This window comes from Galendromus occidentalis, unplaced genomic scaffold, assembly GCF_000255335.2.
Source record: "Galendromus occidentalis unplaced genomic scaffold, Mocc_1.1 scf7180000077438, whole genome shotgun sequence".
NCBI classification, from domain to species: domain Eukaryota; kingdom Metazoa; phylum Arthropoda; class Arachnida; order Mesostigmata; family Phytoseiidae; genus Galendromus; species Galendromus occidentalis.
In genome coordinates, this window is record NW_003805426.1 from 675,343 (window position 1) to 691,461 (window position 16,119).

Consider the following 16,119-nt stretch of genomic DNA (forward strand, 5'->3'; position numbering starts at 1 on the left):
GTCCGGAGATGGTGATTCTCGCCAATCTGCTCCCTAACTGCGAACGTGCAACATCAATGAATGGTTCTCATTAGACCGAGAGAGAATCGAAATAGACCGGGAGGAACCGAATCAGAACTCGATTTATCGGGTAGAAAAGGCGTCCATCTGACGACAGGTCGACTGAAAATCTTGGGGGGGGGGCATGGCCTACTGACGCCAGGTGCGCCGATACAGCACGACTCTTCATTGGATGTTTGGATAATGTTTGGATATCTCTCCATTCGGAAACTTGTTCCGGCTCGCTCCGAAATTCTCATGAAACTCCATCGGTCCAGACGAGCTCTTCCTTTCTGCCCGTTTCCGCTCGCACTCGGCTTCCCGGAAAGATCTCGTTCGCCTTCCCGTCTTTTTCGCGTTGGGGGAAGTATCAAGTCGTTCTCCATATCTGATAATGCTCTCGTTTTTACCCAGGTAGGCATTCGTGGTTTGTTCTTCGATAGATGGCACTGCAACAGTTCCGTGATTGATATCGCATTTCCACTCAACTCTCTTGATTTCCTTCGCGTTTGCTCGAGGGTGCTCATACGACCCGCCTCTGATCATTCATCTAAATGATGAGTCACCTGGGCATTTCCAACAAGAGAAGCCCTTCATGTGCAGCTGAATTCCGCAAAATGAGACACCTGTTCCGAAGGTGCGCTGAGAATCGGTTTCCCTTCTTGTTTGGTTGTATGGTGCACGGCTCGTATGGAGCGAGATGGCGCTATGGATTTATCTCATGATTCTCCGGGAACATTGAATTCGCTGAGGCACTTCAATGCAGGTTTCAGAAGTACCTGACTGTTTTCGCCGAGGAGAATCGATTGGTCGAGGCAACTAGAATCTTCCGGGAAGCGATTGCATGAAATTCTGCAATGTCCGCGATTAGAGAATGTTACGCTAAGAAGTCATAGGTTCTATGCAGCTATCAGAGGATAAGTATGTGTATCGAACGGCAGAGTCGGGGAGAGAGGCACTCGCAGGTTGAGCGAGACTTCCACTCATGAGACGAGAACCAAAGGGGATTTTTCGGACCGCTGCCTTCTTATCCATCGTCGGCGCCGCAGAATCCACGCGATACCTCCATGGATGGTCGCGCAATGCTTACAGCACCTCCTCGATCATGCGATACGCACATAAGAAATCCCATATCGTGTACATATTGCTATCAGAGTCTCCTAGACGAGCGCGACAAGAGGAGTATCTGAACGTTCTCCCGGATGTCGCCTGACTCGCCACCGAGTCCCGCTAGAGGTTTTCTATTCGCGCGCTCGCGATTGTGAAGTCTACTGTCTGTTCCAGAAACCCGAGGCCTTCTCTACAGCTGCGCGACGGTGTTGATGTTGGCCGACGAGCCCAGAGACGGATACTATATCAAAAAGGTGGGACTGATTAGGATGGTCCAGCTCAAGCGGGAGAGCTTCCAGTGAAAAAATGCAGGCGCCAGTTTAGTTCTGACTGAAATAATGAGCAACGTAAAACTCCGTCGCTTGAACATTAATTGATAGAGGCGAACAAATATTGCTTAATGACGGATGATGATCGACAAACGTCGGTCGCATGGAGTGATATCTCGCAGGTGCGTGTGGACTAAAATCGCTGTGGATGTAAGGAATCGCGTGCCCAGAATTGTTCCAAGACATACTCTCACATGTCGGGCAGTCGAATCCATGGCGGTCCTGGACGTCGAATCTTGTATATATCGTGAAGCTGGTAAAGGGCGAGAAATTCGCTCCGAACACATACATATACTGCTCCATAAGTGTAATGAACAATCGAATACTAGCAAGCTCCCTCCGAGAGATCGCATCTGACGTACTCAACCGCTGGAGCTGATTGACGACGGAGCTCGCAATTTTCGTAACGGTTCGCCATCGTGTCGCCTGGTCGGAAATGACGCCTACCAGGGACAGCCGGGCAATCGCATATTGGCAGAAAGGAAGTTTGTCACGGGAAAATACCCAGACACTTCCTCGAAATTTGAGCGGAGCCATGATCAATTCAATAGACTCGCGTAATTCATTGAGACGTCCTAGTTCAATCAGCAGCGTCAGTCAGACGTCATTGTGAAGTGAATGCTCTCCAGCCCGATCCCAGATATAGAAGGCTGTCCTGCGTCAATATAGGGGAATAGTATATTTCCGAAAACGAAAAAATATGGACGGAGTCGCTTGCGCCGTTCTCTCGAGGCGGCCGCTTCGTGTAGCCCTTTCCACGGATCGAAGAAGAGACTTGAACCGTGCCTCACGACTCGGATAACTTCTACTTCGCCAGCGGAGCGCTCGCTTAGCGGTACGCAACGTTGATCACGTTGCTTCCCTGCTGCTTCTGCACTTCCGAGCCGAATTGTGTGTTTTTTCTGGGCTTCCTAATCTCACCGCGTTTTTCACAGCATAAGGTAAGCAAGAACTCCCCTCCGGACTGTTGCAGAAGTTTTAAATATCAGCGGATCATGCGGCGAAAGTTCTGAACTTCGTAGGTCCTTTCGACTCAGGGAGAGATCTCATCCGAGGTCAGGAACCAATTGTTGCCTCCAGCTGGAGTAGCGGGGCGAAGCTATGCCGATCGTTCACCGGGGCATGCTCGATGGCGGCATCGGGTAGGGAATCCTTCATTAGACTTCCAATGAGTGGGCGCGCGCGAAATCCCGAGCAGATACGCTCATTTCGGCGTCCTTTCGAGAACGCTCCGAAAACACCGGTCTGGAAGTACCTCTGAAGAGCCAGGGATTGATTAATTCGTTGATTGATGGTTAAATACACACGTATGCGTGACCGGACGGACCTGGGGCTTCCTCCATGAATGCGTTACCATCCCAGGAGGCACCGTCTGATACGACACGATGACGCCTGACCCGACCGATAAGGGGGTCGTGAGCGACCAATGCCCCCGGTCACGTGCGCCGCCGTCGCGCCGTTGTCGTTCACGATAGTTATGCTCTGAGCAGGCAGCGGTGAGCACCCATGTCCAGTCATTCAAGCCACGTTTCTCGTCGAAGCATACCATATTCAGGCATCGTCACGAGAAGCCTCGCCTTCCCGCGCGAATTCCATCCTATACGCATTCCCAGTCGTCAGTCATTCGCTTCTCAATCGCGGCCCGATTCCGTCGCTCGGTGACACAGGGGAGCCTGGAGCGAGTGGACTCGACTGGTGGCAGTGATCCCAGCAGCCGCCGTGTTTGTCAGACTGTGGTCCTGAATAATGGAATCGAAACTCGTTGCAGGCAAAATGCCTCGTCCTCTCACAGCGCAGTCCAACAATGAGCTGCAGATGCGACTCCGGGCTCAAAGCCAACTCCCGCTCGCCACGGACATTCTCAACAAAATAAGACTCTTGTGCCTCCAGCGTGGCGCCACTGGGATCCTCGGACTCGGGAGGTGAGTGTTCGTGTGTTACTGCTCAGAAAAATCACGTCGATGTCTTTTGATTGCGGAGGCCAAGACAGGGGAAAGCCCAACAATTCAAAGGCCATTTCAGGCCTTCACCTATTTAGATCATCAGATCAGCGTTTCTCAAAATAGGGGGACGCGTCTCCTGGGGGAGACGCGGGAGAAATCTAGGGGTGACGCTTAGGGTTCCGAGAATTCCGGACCGACCTGATTTCAAGTTTCTGAAAGCTTACCACGCTCATTGCTACTGTACTCCAAGCTTATAATCATTGTACAATTAAAAAATGAAGCCGTATGTACGGATAAAACGGCACTGTGGCATGTCCCGGTCGAAACTCAATATTCTCAGATATTCGATGACCCTCGGGGAAGACGCGAGCGCTCCCCACGGGGCAGAAGGGAGACGTAGGAGAAAAAAGTTCGAAAATCGCTGATTTAGATCATTCGATTTGTGGAAGACCCGGGAGCGCTCCTGATTACTAATCCGAATATCGAAGCACAGCTCGGCGATTCTCAAGTTTTCGAGCTAGGCATCGAATTCTCGGAATAATCGTCGGTCTGCAATTATGTCGTTGAGAGTTCGATCTCTCCCGAAACAATCGAATTGAACTTGTCCTGTTGATTGCCCTTCTATTTCCAACATTACCGAAGCCCAATCACTCGCGCCTCTCGGGATAACTCACCCATTCCAAGCTCTTGCCGTCTCTTGCGTCACAAAGTCACTAATCGAATCGAAAAACTTCGAGTTTCCCCACCGCATGGAGTTTTCGATCTCCTTGGTATTTATCGAAAATGGGAACCGTTGATATCCTGCCCGTGTCATTGAATGCATGATGGAAACATTCCTCCTCTGGAGGGAAAACCCCGAAACATTTCTGCAAGCCTCATAGGCTGGAAACAGCTGCCGAGAAGCATGAGGTCGGAATCAATGCAGGATGCAGCTCCGTCGGGGAACCATGCGATAATTTTGCCGGAAAACACTGAGACGATCCAATGAATTTGCTCCGTAAATTCCCCTCACGTTTTTCCCGATCGGGAGAGAGGGCACATTTGCGGCACTCGAACATGGTTCCAGGGTTTTAGGGGGGGGGGAAGTCTTAGGCTCGGGACTCTCGGGGGACTGCGCTGCGGGCTGCCTGCTTCCCATGGCTTGCTCTATCTCGAATGGATAAAGACTTGTCTTTCCGAAGAATGTTCCGGAGGATGGACGACAACAATTCCGGCGACCTCTCCCGAGAAGAGTTCATCAAAGGACTCAACGAAACCGGGCTCCATGAGCAGCTTACAGCGGACGATGTTCAACAGCTCTTTGAAATCATCGATACAGACAACTCCGGAACCGTGAACTTCAACGAATTTTTGAAGCACATTCGGGTAAGGGATAGACAGGGAGTGCGAGTCTCCGGAGTCTGAGAGACCCCGAGTCTCTGCGACCCTCTCCGGAAAACAGGTTGAGCTCCGTTGCGTCGGTTGGCCGATTGCCTCGTGGTCTGCGCAGGATTCCTTATTCCCTCCATGTTATCAATTACGGGATCTGTTCAGATCCGTGTTGCAGCTCCCTCAGATGCGATCGATAACTTGTTGGAGTAAAAAGCTCATTCGTAGCGTAGTCGAGCATGGGACAAGACTTAAACAACAAATCTAGATGACAAGCCAAGTTTTCGCAGGATGTCTCCATGAATATGTCGACGGACTGCCGTGCACATAACGACAATAAAGAAAACGTGAATGTTTCAGCCGCCCCTGAGTGCATGCCGAATTTCCATCATTGAGAAAGCATTTCGAAAGATGGACAAAACCGGTGACGGCGTCGTGACGTACGAGGACCTCAAAGGTACCTACAATGTGAAATCCCATCCCGACTTCCAGAATGGCTCGAAAACAGAGAAAGAGATCTTGACGAGATTTCTCAATGTCTTCGAAGAGGGCGGTATCCAGGACGGTCAGGTAAGCTTGAAAATTCGGCCAGGAAGCACGATGGAATGTCTAAGCGTCAACGAGAGCGCGAACATCGGGAAGGAAGCTTGTAGTATCAGCGGATCCCCTCAGAAAAAGACAGACTGAAATAAGCGTGGTGGGGTAACTTCCGGTATCTTGTAAATTGCGTTTGCTCACATGCCTCTTCCTGCGTCGACCGAGCATTTCGCAGAATAATTCATCCCCAAGGGCGTCGCAAGGGCGTCTGAAATATGAATACACTCCACCCTTGTCGGAGCCTTGGTCTCCCTCGTCTCAGCTCCAGCAGGACAGCGCCATTGAGCGCGTCTTGTACCGTGAGGGAGCTTTCCGCAACAGGCTGCATTTTCCTCCATCCATGAGAAGAAGATTCATAAACCCGACTTTTTGTGTGTCTCTAGGCGCCATTCGATAATGCAGATTGATCTAACTGTTGTGTGTCGGGTCACGGATGTATTCGTTCGATTACAAGTCTCGAGTCTCGACCGATGACACTCGAGAACGGGTTCTATTTCTGTGTTCATCGGCAGGTCGACGCCTCATCAATTTTCGTAATTAGGTAGGTTTCCATTTTGACGATCCGTTCGGCTCGTGGCTCTCTAATGGACATCCCATCTCTTCAGGTGACGTGGGACGAGTTCCTGGATTACTACTCCGGCGTTAGTGCCTCCATCGACGAGGATCTCTACTTCGATCTCATGATGCGACATGCGTGGAAGCTCTAAGTGTTCATAATGCTCGAGTTATTGTTCGTAATTATTCGCTTTTGGAGCTCTGACTCTGTGTTTGATCGTGAGTGTTTGTGTGTCTCCAGCATCCATTCAACCCCGTACCGAAAGGCTTTGATTTTATCCGAAGATCCACCTGTTCTCCGCTGCTTCCAAATTGAGGAATAAAGTTTGCGTAGGAATGGCTCACGATTCCTCATTGCTGGCGAAAAATTCATCGCCCTCGCTGATTGTTCGAAAAACTACCTCTTCGAAAGATTACAATCGGGAGAAGGACGCCGATGAGAATCGAGGAGGCAGGCGAGAGACTGAGATTCGATTGAGCATGCTGAGGCTTCGTCAAGGTCAGAAGTATTGACGAGCTTGCAAATATCTGCGGGCTCGCTCGCTTCTCTCCGTAAACTTGATTCACGATTTCCGTGGCCGATCCTCACGTACTCTATCCGAAGAAGACAGGGGTGATTCGAGGTCACGATGCCGTCATCGACTTAAGTGGGTCACTGATCATTGTCGGAACAAGAAAGTAGGTCGATGATAGGGTCTCCAATAATAGCTATGCCCTCTAATCCGGGGAAGTCGGAGGCCGAGCCAACACGTTGTCAACGACGCAAAGCCGACGCCGACGTCTAGTAGGTTCGATATGGATGTGCCAGAATTCTCTCTTCCGTCTCGTCCCATTCCGTGGAAGTCGGAGGAGGGCGACGCACATCGACTTTGAGTTGTGCATCATTTGCGCTTCGTTCGCTGAACTGGAAAATCTGTGATAGGTGGCCAGGAGAGCTTTTGCCAATTCCGGAGAAGTCTGCTGTCCGACTACGGAGCAGGCATGGGAGAGGCAGCTACCGTCGCGTCGGGCCCATACAACCGTTTTTCTACGAACATCCAATGATTGAGGCCTCTAGAACCGATGAGAGCTCATCCCGACTACTATTTGAGCGGACTCTTTTCAGATCGCGAATAGATCTCAGGGCAGTCTGGTTTTTAACATCAACGAAAAACGGACGGAGATAATGTTTTCAGAGTCTCGCTCTGCCACGATCCATCCGCATGCAGCCATGCACTCGACTGTGAAGCCCTTCCTCCGTCCATCGGAAGCGTGACGGAAGGATCCGAGCGTGACAATTCGAAGCAAGAGCGAAATTCCGAGATTCCTTGTTTACTTAACACCCATCCGTCGAAGTCATTCTCGCGACCCTTTCCTTTTGCGCTGCCTGTGATTGTCGTGATAAAGAGAGAGCTCGAACAAACATGCAGTAAACGTCGGCGAGCGGGAATCGATCTAAAAAATCGATGCGGAGCGATTCGCCGAACGTCTGTGGACCCTTACGCGCTCAGTTCATACCGCTTCGAAGCATTTGACAGTCCACATGCAGCCCTAGCGATGAGGGGTACGGACTAAGCACGGACTAAATACTAAATACGGACCCACAATAGCAACGACGATCATTTGACGTACAGAAAGTGGCCAAGGTTATCTCGACCTCCTCGCAGCTGTCAGGAGCGGAGCATGCTGACTGAGGGAATAGACAAGTCATGCGAGCTTGTTTTCGAGTAGAGATGGATGGATTCCATGATCTCTTCTCAAAAGGCTCATCGTCACAACCGATTGGCTTTTTCTCCTTACTTCATGGAGTGGATCCGGGGATCAAGTACGAGTCAAGGATATTTCCCGCACCTAGTGAGCCCCACGCGCTATCCCGCGGGATTGTCAAACTGAGGGATCGCGACGAACCTTTTCTCGACCAGGAGTCCGAACCTCTTGAGACTGCTCGCTTAAGCTCTTGCCTGCCCCGTGAGTTCGTGGGCCATTTACTCCCTATCTCATTTCAAGGACCAAAGATCGCCTCATCGGGCACCTTCAGAGCTCTGCTAGCCGAATAGGCGGGCTGGTCGATGAGACGAGTTCCGATAACGATGGTGGAAAATGATGAGGTCGCGGATAAACGGAAAAGTGGGCAGGCCGGTCGATGCGGCGGGTCTGATTGAGCGGCTTCCACTGTGTTTCCAGCCCTCTTCCATGGTGTCGACGCTCCATTGGGAGGTCATTATAGAGCTATATGGTACGCGTGTAGAGTTGAGAAGTTTGTTGACATCCATCGACTGTCGACATCCATTCATCGACTTCATCGACATCGGTTTCTCACTTCTCGAGCAGGAGACAGTCTCATGCATCATGCACTCAAGTCTCGCGGAAAATTTCTCTGCCCTCTCTCTATCTACGGGAGTCTCAGCCTCGCATAAGGATATTAGCTCGCAGTACCTAACTGCAGACAAGGTCGATTCGATCGATTGCAGTCGGGAGCGAAACTCTCGGCATACGGCCTCCCGTTTTTCTTGTTGAATGGTGGAACAATTTGCTCGGAACAAGATACACGAGGATCTCAACAGAGCGGAGGACTCGGTTGAAACTTCAACACTCCACCTCTACACATGGCTTCCTCAGTCGGTCGGTTTTTTCTCAGAAACGAGCTCCATGAATTAAGTCCTGGATAAGCTCCAGATATGTATCACTAATCTAAGATTCTCGGGCGGATTCGAGGAATCTACTCCGACATCCGGAATGAATTCATTATCGCCATCCGTCACTATTATCCTCATCATACAAACGTACAGAAAGCTTTGGCTTGAATTCGATTCTGATATCGAGATAATCGCACGTTCTCTGGGGAATCGCCGCGTCTCGATCAACAATAGATGTCCGCCCACGCTCTGAATCCATGAATCATTCATGGTCCGCGCTTCGATTGGAAGCGAAAAGTCTTCCCATTGGGCTCATCGCGTAGACGAGATTCGAGTGCCCCTCCGCCCGACCGTAGTCGATACAGCAAGAAAAGACTTCTGTGCGGCGGATCGATGTGACTCAAGTGCAGTCACGACGTCTCGAGCGATCTTGGCCTTGGCAGTATGGATGACTTTCACTCCCGAAATTTCCCAAGATGCGTACCACAACCATAGATTGGACGCGTAGCGGCAAGTCTCCATCCTATATTATTTGGTGGATGTCCGATTTCTTCAACGAAACTCTCAATCCGCTGTGAGAGGAGAGGGTCTTCAGCCGAATACGGAGACACTACTCCGAAACAGAATCACGATCACGTTGTTTTTGTTCTCCGAACCGAACGCCTGCGTGGCACGACTGGCGAGAATACCTTGCGGGTATGGAGAGCGCTTTCGTGTCTCTGGTCGGAGTTACGATACTGTCGTGTACATTTGGTCAACCCCCACAATGCACCGACGAATGCACGCGATTCATCCTCAACAATGCGAACGGACCCCAAGTTTTGAAAGTATTCGGGGAGCTCCTGAAGCCCGACGAGCCGTCCACACCAAAGGTTAGTAAGCCACACCTTGGCTCCCCCGAGCAGAGTCAGGCAGACGCTGGAACCCTGAGAGTAACATGCGTCGTATCCCGGAAACCGCTTTTCAGACGAATCTCGCCCTAATTGTGTTTCAGAGCACGCTTGAGATAAGCGGACAAAAATATGGCCTACCACCCGCCAAGCGATCTCTGGTTGAAATCGCTCTTGAGAGAGGTCTACCAGAAGATGTCATGACGAAAATACTCGACCAAGCGTCTATACTACCGATGGACCCCGAAACTGCCACGGTTCGTTGTTAGTCGTGCCTCACGTGATCGAGCTCAAGCATCGAATCGATTTAAAAAAAACGATCTTCTGAAGGACACGAGGGGAGTTCGGGATATGATCGAGCGCGACTCGATAGCGAAGCAGAAATGTTCTCAACTCCTTTCCATCTGCAGGCGAGCCTGGACCAAACAGTCAGTACAACCTCATCGACTCAGCCTCCTCTCGAGGAATCAACCGAGTCGTTGAGCGAGTTGGCCACAGACTCGCCGACTGATAGCGCCTCGACCGCTTCCTCGACCCCGACGCCTTCAATCGACATGATGAGTACTGATCCCCCTCCATCCGTCACTTCTGGAGCGAGGTACAAGTCCCTCGATGGTGGGACTCGGCTTGAAGCTCTCAGGAATACGCTGTGGAAACGCACTCCCGACATTGACTCCTTTAATCCGTAACAGCTCCACGACGAACTCTCCTGTGGTAGCGACGACGGAAGTCCGAGCGTTCGCCTTCCAGGAAGGAACGGAGACTTCCCGCAGGCGAACCACCGTTGTGCCAGGACCGGTTCTCCAGAACGGGACTGAAGGCAACTTCAGTCCACCAAGATATCAGATTGCCACGAAGGATGGTGGCGATGTCGTCCTGAGCATCAATGGAACGCAACTCAGAATGCCCGACGAATTACCGAGGCTCAATCAGATTGTCAAAAATCCACAGCTCCTAGCCGTGAGGACCATCACATATCACCCATCATGAAAAATTGCCAGCCTCAGATATTGTTATTGCCATTGTTCAAATTTGGTTTCGCTCATCATTCGTATTTTTTCAGAGAATCGTGGACGATCTCAGAAATGTCGGAGTTCCGGTAAGAAAGGATGGGAACCAAATAACTGTGGACAGAGAAGCACAATCGGCTTCAGAAGAACCGATCTACGTCCAGATTCTCACGTCGGACGGTAGGCCTCTCAAAGTCATAATAAAGAACAAGGAGGATCAGTATCAACTTCCGGGAGAAGAAGAAGCTTTCAATCGCCTGCTCGCGACGCAACCTCAAATCGCGTATAAAATCTTGAGCATCCTAGCCGCTCATGGAATCACAGCTCAAATCGACCAAAGCCACAACTTCGGAATACCAGATCTGGCTCAACGGAAGCCTGGCTCGGCGCCAACGCCAGAAATCTATCGTCCGCTGGTTCCACAGACCGACTTCCCCAGAGCTCAAGCTCCCCCGAGCATCACAATCGACGACAACCGCTTTTCGTTTCCCAGAGACTGGGGTCGCTTACGGGACCAGGTGGAGAGTGCCGTGATCCCTGCAGCACGGATCCAGCGAGCTCTTGAAATGGGGAGCATCGATTGTCCGCCGCAAGTGTTCGTAGTAATCTACCATAACATGCTGCAGGATTTCGATAGAAAGGCAAGCTTGGCCAAGACGGTTCATTTTCTAATTTCCGTCTCTTCCATCGATGTGATCTGTAATGAGACGACGGATTCGATCCGCGGGATCAGATCTGGGAAATGAAACAAACTTGTTCCAGATGGAAGTAGTCCGACGAGAAAATGAGATTGGGATGAATTTCGGATCCCGCTACTATCCGCTCCCTCAAGAAGCGGAAAACGTGGCGCACATGATGAGGAACGATCTGCTCGCCTGCGAGTTCGTTCGTGATTCGCTCATGAGGATAGGCGTAGAATCATTCAAGGAGAACGGAGGACTACAGGTGGCCCTCCCGCGAGATCGAGGGAGTTTTTTCATGTCTAATCTGCCTTCCTTCCGGCTGTTCGAATACGAAGTGACTCAGAATCCGAACGGGTCGGTCACAAGTGAGTATTTACACGGGCAGCCTCCGGTACCCCTCTCCTCGAGTTCGCGTCGAGTTCCCGGGGCTCTGCGCCGCTGCCTCGAATCGAGCGCATATGTATCGTATTATGTGTACGAGCGTAGATTCCACAAACTGAATCTAGTTCCTCGCAGTAAGTTGTGGGCCCCACAACTACACATTGCCGGAGGATCAATCATCTCTACAGAACGCCATGGAGGAAAGGGAAGTTCTCCCGCTGGAGGTGGTGGACGCTATGAACAGAAATGGTTTGCCGTCGAAGATGGACTATTCGACTCAAAACATCGAGGTGCGGAACGGGCCTCGCACACTGAGGTACGAGCAATTAGCCCTTTCCACTCAGTCAGATTCAATTCGGGAACATCAAGAATACCTCTTCATGCGGAGTTCGGAGATGAGGAATATGATAGGCAGGATGGGAAGGAGAGAAACACGGGTGACCGATCCTCTCGAAAGCTAGATAGATTGGGCAGTATAACTCTTTGGAATGCTGGGGGGAAGATTCTGAGCCTCGCACTGTCCATTGCAGGTTCCCGGTGAAAAGACGAGCCGAACCCTCGTCGAACATCAAACTGTTTTCTCGCGGCAGACCAGGCAATATGTCCTTCCTCGTCGAGGTCGATGATGTCCAACTGATGATACCGAGGGATATTCGCGAATTGAATTCTTTAATCCTCAACAACCGGCTGGATCCTCTGCGCCTCGTGGAGCTCTTCAGTAAGGGACTTGTGCGGAGCATGCGGATTCCTCGAACAACGCGAGTAATTCTCGCTCGATCAGTCTGACCAATTCGTATCATGTCCACAGAGCAACGAACCTACGTTCCGTACCACTTCGACACTGAGAGAGGACGACACGTCCTGATTCTAGACGGCGAGCCGTTCGAATTCCTTCATTCCTCAAGGTAACCGCTCAATCTCCTAGGTAAAGGTCGGCTCCGGATACCTCAGCAAGACTCAGCAGGTCAGCAATCATGAGTCATGATCCACAGACTTTGCGAGGGTAGCGGATTTTGGTTCTACATCTCGATCCTCCGTCTAATTGGACGAATCTCATGTGCCGACGAGGCTCAATTCCGACAGAATCGAGTCCCGTTATCCGGCGCAAAGAACGGCCCGGAATTCTGGAAAGAGACCTATGATACCCGAGGAGCCGCAATTGTCTAATTTCTGATCCATCTGCAGGCTCAATTATAGAGGTAATCCGACGCTGGACGCTGATCACGGGAGATACGGAAAGTAATGACTGCGATAGCCGAAGGACGAGCATAGAAGCTCTGGGTGTCCCTTGTGCTTGGAGGAAGTTACGATAGACGAATAAACTTTAATTTTTGAATATTTCCCTCGTGATCTACACGAACCATCATGTGCCCTCGGTAAGAGCGCCTGTGAGGGAACGAGCCTAAGCCAAGAAAAGCCGGAGAATTGAGTCGCGCAATCATTCCGCAATAAACACACATTGGAGAGCAGCGACGTTCATGTAGATGCGGGATGGGAGCATCTCATCGGAATAGAGCGCAGCTCGATCGCGGCACATATTCGGGGACAGCCATTTTGTGTTGCCGGCGCTTGCTCAAAATTATGTCTGTCATCATTTTTTTTATTTCTCAATAGATTCTTCCGGACATAGGTCGATTATCTACATAGAAATTATTGAAAAGGATCTCTAACCGCTGCTACTCTTGTTTGAGCTGTGTCTTGCTCTTGGAGGGAGAGCTCGGCCAGCTGACTCCTGGAGCTCGCTAAAGTGGCTGCATTCCTCATGGGCTCCGGTAACCGATTATAACGACTTTGATCTTGACCTTTTTTTCCAGACCAGGATGGGAGTTGTATCTCATTGCTTGTCGGAGGCGTGAAGACACTCCCCGTCCCTTCCTCGGTCCGCTCCACGATTTTCATTCGTCTTCTCCTGTCGCCGAACTGCTGGAAAGGAACGGTTGAGCTTCCTACCGAGGCTAACTGAGCGCATGCGAGTACCAGTGAGCCTTTTTTTTGACCGCGAACATACGAGGAAATATCTAATTCCAATTCTTTAGACTCGACTCGATGAAAACGCTCTCATCCTCGACGGGCTCGAACTGCAGCAGGAAGCCCCCTCGAAAGCTGGAACTGACGCGACTGCACGATCGTCTTCTGAGGAGAATAAGAGGAGCGACATCTCGATTGGGGAAGAGAAAGAACCCGCGTCTCGAAGGGACCTGCATTTTCATTTAGTCTCAATCGAGGTGCGAAGTCCGGAGAACATCGGGTGTTCCGAGCTGCGCTCTTATTTCCTTCATACGAGAAAGCCTGACTGTGGAGGGCTAGCAATCGGAGCTGGGGGTCATTCACGGAGCATGAGAGGAATCCAAGCTGCATGCTTGGTATGCGACGCTAGGATCGTTGACACGCTTCCGAAAAGCGGAATTCCATCACTTGTCAGCAACAGTTTTAGATGATGATCTGTCTGAGCGTGCATAGCGTGACCCCATACATCGAGTTCAATCTCGACCGAATATACTCGGAGCAATATAATCTTTCAGTATCGAGAGCACGGTTAGAGCTGAGATGAGGCCGACGAAAAACTGGAAGATTTCTTTGACGTTCGAGAGCTCGATGGTATAGAAATCCTTTCCCACGCCAAACATCGAAAGATTCGAATACATTCGGGAGAGATTAGCCATATGATCTAGCACTATTTTCCTGGCTGGATTTTTACGCGTTCGACGCGCTGCTGGCGCCTCGAACCAATACATTTTTTGGAGCATATTGACTCCCTCCTTTGTCGCACGCGTGTGGGGGTATTTCAACAGATCGTGTTCCAGAATTCGCCTGATCATTTTTTGATGTTCTTCGAATATAATTTGTGTGTCCGGAGATCCCACGGAGCACAAGGATTGGGAGCCGAAATATCCACGACCTATATGTTCGAATACCATTTCGGTATCCCAAAGCATCATTTGACGTTTCAAGGTCTCAGGCTCGTTACACAATGTATGATACTGTAGTAGGGATAGCATCATCGTCCAATTCATCATTCCACTCGAAAACACCGAATTGTTCGAGCATCCTTTGTGCAAGTTGTCTGGAGTCACCGAGGTCCCATCCTGCTCCAGCATCTCAAAGTTGAATCCGGTGCTCGATCCCGCACTGCTGAAGCTTGATGCGCGAGGATTGACAATCATGTCGCACGATTGCACCGAGCACTTAGAAGGTTGTACTCTCCGCTCGAATGGAAACGATACCGTTTCCCCTCTCAGCAATTGGATCGGATATTGAATCAGCAGGGAGGCGAGACTACCTATGAGTAGAATTAATATACCCTGCTCTGACGGCCGGATGAGTGAATGGCCCTGAGTGCCACTGAGGATATGATAAGAAGTTTCCCACCACGAGGATGCGGTAAAGAATGAGCGGTGACGGTGGATGGACAGCACGATCGGAAGAGAGATTAGCGTCAGGAGCGTCAGGGGCAATTCAAGAACCGCGTACCGCGGGAAATTCGAGACCAGCCGAACGTGCCATGGGAGAGGAACCGCCAATCGCACAAGGGTGTAGCTGAATGAGTACAGGATCAATTTGTTGCCCTGTAACGGAACATAATCAATGAGTGGGGACAAACAAAGGGCAGCGAGCAAGCCCCGTTTTCAGTCGACTTTCGATACCGACGTTCCGCTTGCCTAATCCATCGTACTTACGAGCGTGCAGCGACCCAGGTTTATCGGAAAGATTCGGAAACCCTTCCGAACCAAGATTGCGTAGATAGAAAATGTTATCGGATTGGTGCTGTTGTAGACGTGCCTCATCGGATTGAACACATTGTTCGCAGAGGTGATGTCCAGATCGAACATGGCCAACGAAGTCAATTGCTTGTCGTAGGCGGGATCGAAGCGTTTCAAGATCAAACTCGAGTGAACGCTATATTCACCCTGATTCTTGATGACGAGGAAAATGCCGCGGTAGAGCTGCAAGAAGCTATTAAACTGCATGTCGTTTGACAGCTGTCTCCGAATCCGAGTCTTTGCGATCGATTGCGCCTTCGGGAGCTCTCGCACCTGGACGAGCACCCGTCTTTCCAAATGGAGCCGCTCGATATTTTCGTCAGCCGTATCGCATTCACGGTAACCGCACATTTTCTTGTGCTCGAAGAAGACTCCGTCCTCCAATTCCCAAGAAATGACGACTTCTCTTTCGTCTGTCTTTAAGGGGAAATATTGCTCCGAAAGATAAACAAGACTATTTGGTAGGCTCCAAAGCCTGCTGAATGATGGTCTTTCATCAGCTCTCACGTGAAGAACGAACACGAAGGTCACCCTGTTCCCTCCCTCCGGCGGTGAGCTTATAGCTCTGCATATATCGAAAACTTGCTCACTCGGACTCATCGGTTGTGGCGTGATTTTCGAATGACAAGAAGGATGTTCGGTGAATAGGAAGCAAATGAAACACAATCTGATGCGCACCGGTAGAGCCATTCCTCACGGACCGGGGGGGGTCCGCCTCACAGTGGCCCGAAAATCCCTCACAAGCGAGCAGTGAGTGAATCCGAGACTGAATGATGGAGAAAACAGTTCCTTTCTCGATCTTGTCGTCTCGCTCCGCATTGATGGGGGAACGAGGGTA

General features: G+C 50.7%; 2 protein-coding genes across 2 annotated transcripts; both read left to right on the forward strand.

Annotated features, from left to right (window-relative positions):
- Positions 1-2,281: 2,281 nt before the first annotated feature.
- Positions 2,282-6,193, forward strand: LOC100900636 (calcyphosin-like protein). The gene is made up of 5 exons (XM_003743034.1): positions 2,282-2,419; positions 3,247-3,400; positions 4,603-4,786; positions 5,150-5,359; positions 5,992-6,193. The coding sequence occupies exons 2-5, from the start codon at positions 3,252-3,254 to the stop codon at positions 6,091-6,093; spliced, it is 645 nt and encodes a 214-aa protein (XP_003743082.1). The 5' UTR covers positions 2,282-2,419; positions 3,247-3,251; the 3' UTR covers positions 6,094-6,193.
- A 3,061-nt stretch (positions 6,194-9,254) lies between these two features.
- Positions 9,255-12,853, forward strand: LOC100900779 (uncharacterized). The gene is made up of 10 exons (XM_003743035.3): positions 9,255-9,428; positions 9,551-9,703; positions 9,857-10,044; positions 10,139-10,406; positions 10,510-11,101; positions 11,190-11,504; positions 11,656-11,836; positions 12,051-12,238; positions 12,329-12,425; positions 12,706-12,853. Exons 1-10 carry the CDS (start codon positions 9,255-9,257, stop codon positions 12,761-12,763), a joined length of 2,214 nt encoding a protein of 737 aa, XP_003743083.2. The 3' UTR covers positions 12,764-12,853.
- Positions 12,854-16,119: the final 3,266 nt, after the last annotated feature.

What these genes read in the sequence shown, in the direction of transcription:
- LOC100900636 (XM_003743034.1), top strand. Translation starts at nt 3,252, where the DNA reads ATGCCTCGTCCTCTCACAGCGCAGTCCAACAATGAGCTGCAGATGCGA. An exon ending in GGGATCCTCGGACTCGGGAG is followed by an intron (nt 3,401 to 4,602) that starts GTGAGTGTTCGT and finishes GTCTTTCCGAAG; the next exon opens with AATGTTCCGGAGGATGGACG. An exon ending in AATTTTTGAAGCACATTCGG is followed by an intron (nt 4,787 to 5,149) that starts GTAAGGGATAGA and finishes TGAATGTTTCAG; the next exon opens with CCGCCCCTGAGTGCATGCCG.
- LOC100900779 (XM_003743035.3), top strand. Translation starts at nt 9,255, where the DNA reads ATGGAGAGCGCTTTCGTGTCTCTGGTCGGAGTTACGATACTGTCGTGT. An exon ending in ACGAGCCGTCCACACCAAAG is followed by an intron (nt 9,429 to 9,550) that starts GTTAGTAAGCCA and finishes ATTGTGTTTCAG; the next exon opens with AGCACGCTTGAGATAAGCGG. An exon ending in GCGCCTCGTGGAGCTCTTCA is followed by an intron (nt 12,239 to 12,328) that starts GTAAGGGACTTG and finishes TCATGTCCACAG; the next exon opens with AGCAACGAACCTACGTTCCG.